This window comes from Hibiscus syriacus, unplaced genomic scaffold (genome assembly GCF_006381635.1).
Source record: "Hibiscus syriacus cultivar Baekdansim isolate YM2019G1 unplaced genomic scaffold, ASM638163v2 tig00110503_pilon, whole genome shotgun sequence".
NCBI lineage: Eukaryota > Viridiplantae > Streptophyta > Magnoliopsida > Malvales > Malvaceae > Hibiscus > Hibiscus syriacus.
In genome coordinates, this window is record NW_024062764.1 from 1,680,447 (window position 1) to 1,683,180 (window position 2,734).

Consider the following 2,734-nt stretch of genomic DNA (forward strand, 5'->3'; position numbering starts at 1 on the left):
ATTGAAATCCCCTTTTTTTGTATTGACTTCTTCAAATGATTGTGGTTTAATTTTATGTTGTTCACACAATAACATGATAACTGATGGAAAGTATAAAACACAGTTGTTTCTGTCGATGCATTTGTCTATTCCATTATTGATAATTGCACCAACATTGATGCTTCTTCATTTGATGGTATAATGAATCAAACACATTCTATCTAGCAACACAGTGGTACCATGAGTAGCGTGTTTTAACTGACAATTGATTAAAAGAAACCAAACTTTACTTTTGAGTGTAAGAAGTTTGCGCTCCATATGAAAATTCATCAAATTTGTACCTGACCAAGTGACAACGTCAACACAGAGATCAACTATCACTTCCTTCCTCTTTTTTAATGTGATGTTTCAGCTTCACTCTGTATGGTCATCCATGGTCACTAAGATGCCCAATAGTGTGTTTATTGTGGTCGCATCCCATTAGACGAAAGCTGTTATGACAAAAACGAAATCCAACTCAGCATTATAAAGATTAGAATGAAATTTAGTAGCGAAATATATAGAATAATATCAAGATGAGAACAAAATTTCTCCTAATGCAAAGTGGAGATCATTTGTTGAATGATTTTTCCAAAAACATCATCATCGTCGAGAGAAATCGATTTTGGGAGTAGAATTGTTTTAGCATGTGCTGATTGTAGCGCTCCCTTGTAGTGGTTATCTGAAAAGCTTTTGGAGTGGCAGCGGGAGTTGAAGATGGTTGCATCAACGTCGTGAGGGACTGAGAAGAGCTGTTGGGACAGACGACCTTCTTTTTAGCACTTTAAATCTTTTCCATCATACTTTCAGCAAATGACAAAGAGTGTAGAAGAAGAAAAGGTGAAACTTTTAATAAGTATGAAAATTTGGAAAACTTGAGAGTTTAACAATGGTGGAAAACCTAAAAATAAAAGCTTTTTGAGAGTAAGGGAGAGAATATAAGGTTTGGAGAAGAAGAAAAGAATGAAATAAGGAATGTATGGTAATTGTTTAGCTATTTTCTTTGTGACATCATTCCTTCATGAGTTTGCCATAATCCAACAACCAATTTTTCCATTAATGTGTCAAGGTTCATTCTACCTATTGGTTGTTTATAGCCATCACCGTATGTTGGCTCCTCTGACCAACATTTTCAGTCTTCCTTTTTGTTGCTCATCACAAATAAAGCTATTCACACCATTGTTGGTTCAGCAAACACTTCATTCTGCACTGATTTATGCACCCACGTCTTTCTATCATCTTTATCTTTAAAGTCATCACGATGATTGTCCTCAAAGAGCACAATAGTATTACGTTCTTCAGCACCTTTGAACGAGTTGTAACCTATAACACTGAAGGTTATGTAATCGCCATTAAGTCTCATGGTCACTTCACCTCGAGATACATCAATCATTGTTTTACTAGTGGTTAATAATAGTTGTCCTAGGATTATGGGCACATCTTTATCAACTTCACAATCCAAAATATTATAGTTGAATGGAAAAGAAAATTTATTCATGCGTACCACCACATCCTTGATTTTCCCCTTAATATATGTTAAAGATTTTTTAGCCAACTGTAATGTCACCATAGTGAGCTTCATACCATTCAACCCAAGCCATTTAACAATCGACAAGGGCATCAAATTGATGCTTGCAACTGAGTCACAGAGAGCTCTTCCCATATAAAAGTCTTCAATATAGCATGGAATGCTAAAACTCCCGTGGTCCTTCAATTTAGGTGACATCTTGTTAGTTACATCAGTGCTACATTCTTCTATGGGTGTAATGGTTTCTATCTTATTCAATTTCTTCTTTTTTATCCAATAACCCCTTCATATACTTCCCATAATTGGTAATCTGAAAAATGGCATTAATGAGTGGTATGTACACTTGAACTTCAATAGAGAATCAAAATGTTGATGTTCCCCATCATGTGTTTCATCAGCAAAATGCTGAAGAAAAGGAATTTTAATTGTAGAACTGGAAGGTGTCGACAGCTTGCACTGCAGTAAAGGTGTTGACACCCTCTAAGTGCTGACATTGGGGCATTCACAATGTTGGGTATTGATGTGATGATTAGTGGTGCCTTTTCTAAAACTTTAGCCTCCTTACTTCTTCACGTATTTGGCTTAGTTCCTCCTCATTAGTTACCTCAAGCACATGGTTTTTATAATGTGTGATGAGTGACTGCAGTAAAGGTGTTGACACCCTCTAAGTGCTGACATATTTGGCTTGGATGGAAGAAGAATTCCCTTGCACTATAACCATGGTTCTTATAATGTGTGATGAGTGATTTATTTTTTTTACTTTTTTTTCATTAATTACTCCTTTTCGTCTCCTTGATATTGCTGATTTGGGAAGATTTTATTTAATTCTATGCAAGACTTTAATCTCCATAAAACAATATTTAAAGAGAAAGTTCTATAGTTGTTTTTATTTTCCAGAGTCAAGCCTGAACACATTGGGCATGACTTGGAGCATGACGATGTCCGACGTGGTAGATTTTGGTAATCCAACCAACATCAGCTTCTATAAGGTAATCCATTTCGCTTCATCTAGACGGATGGGCGGACGTCAATTGATTAAGAATTAAGATTTAGTTTGAATTTAAATGTTTAGAAATTACCAACTTATTATACTATTTTCTATTTAGGATTCAATTATTTGAATGTTTTTAGGATTATCTTTAGATATTTAGTTTTAAATATTTTGTTTATTTGTAGGTTATCTCAAAG

General features: G+C 34.9%; 1 protein-coding gene across 1 annotated transcript; it reads right to left on the reverse strand.

The window, feature by feature from the left end:
* Window positions 1–1,189: 1,189 nt before the first annotated feature.
* Window positions 1,190–1,744, reverse strand: LOC120129680. Its single transcript, XM_039147128.1, has one exon. The coding sequence runs from the start codon at window positions 1,742–1,744 to the stop codon at window positions 1,190–1,192; it is 555 nt and encodes a 184-aa protein (XP_039003059.1).
* Between the last annotated feature and the right edge of the window lie 990 nt (window positions 1,745–2,734).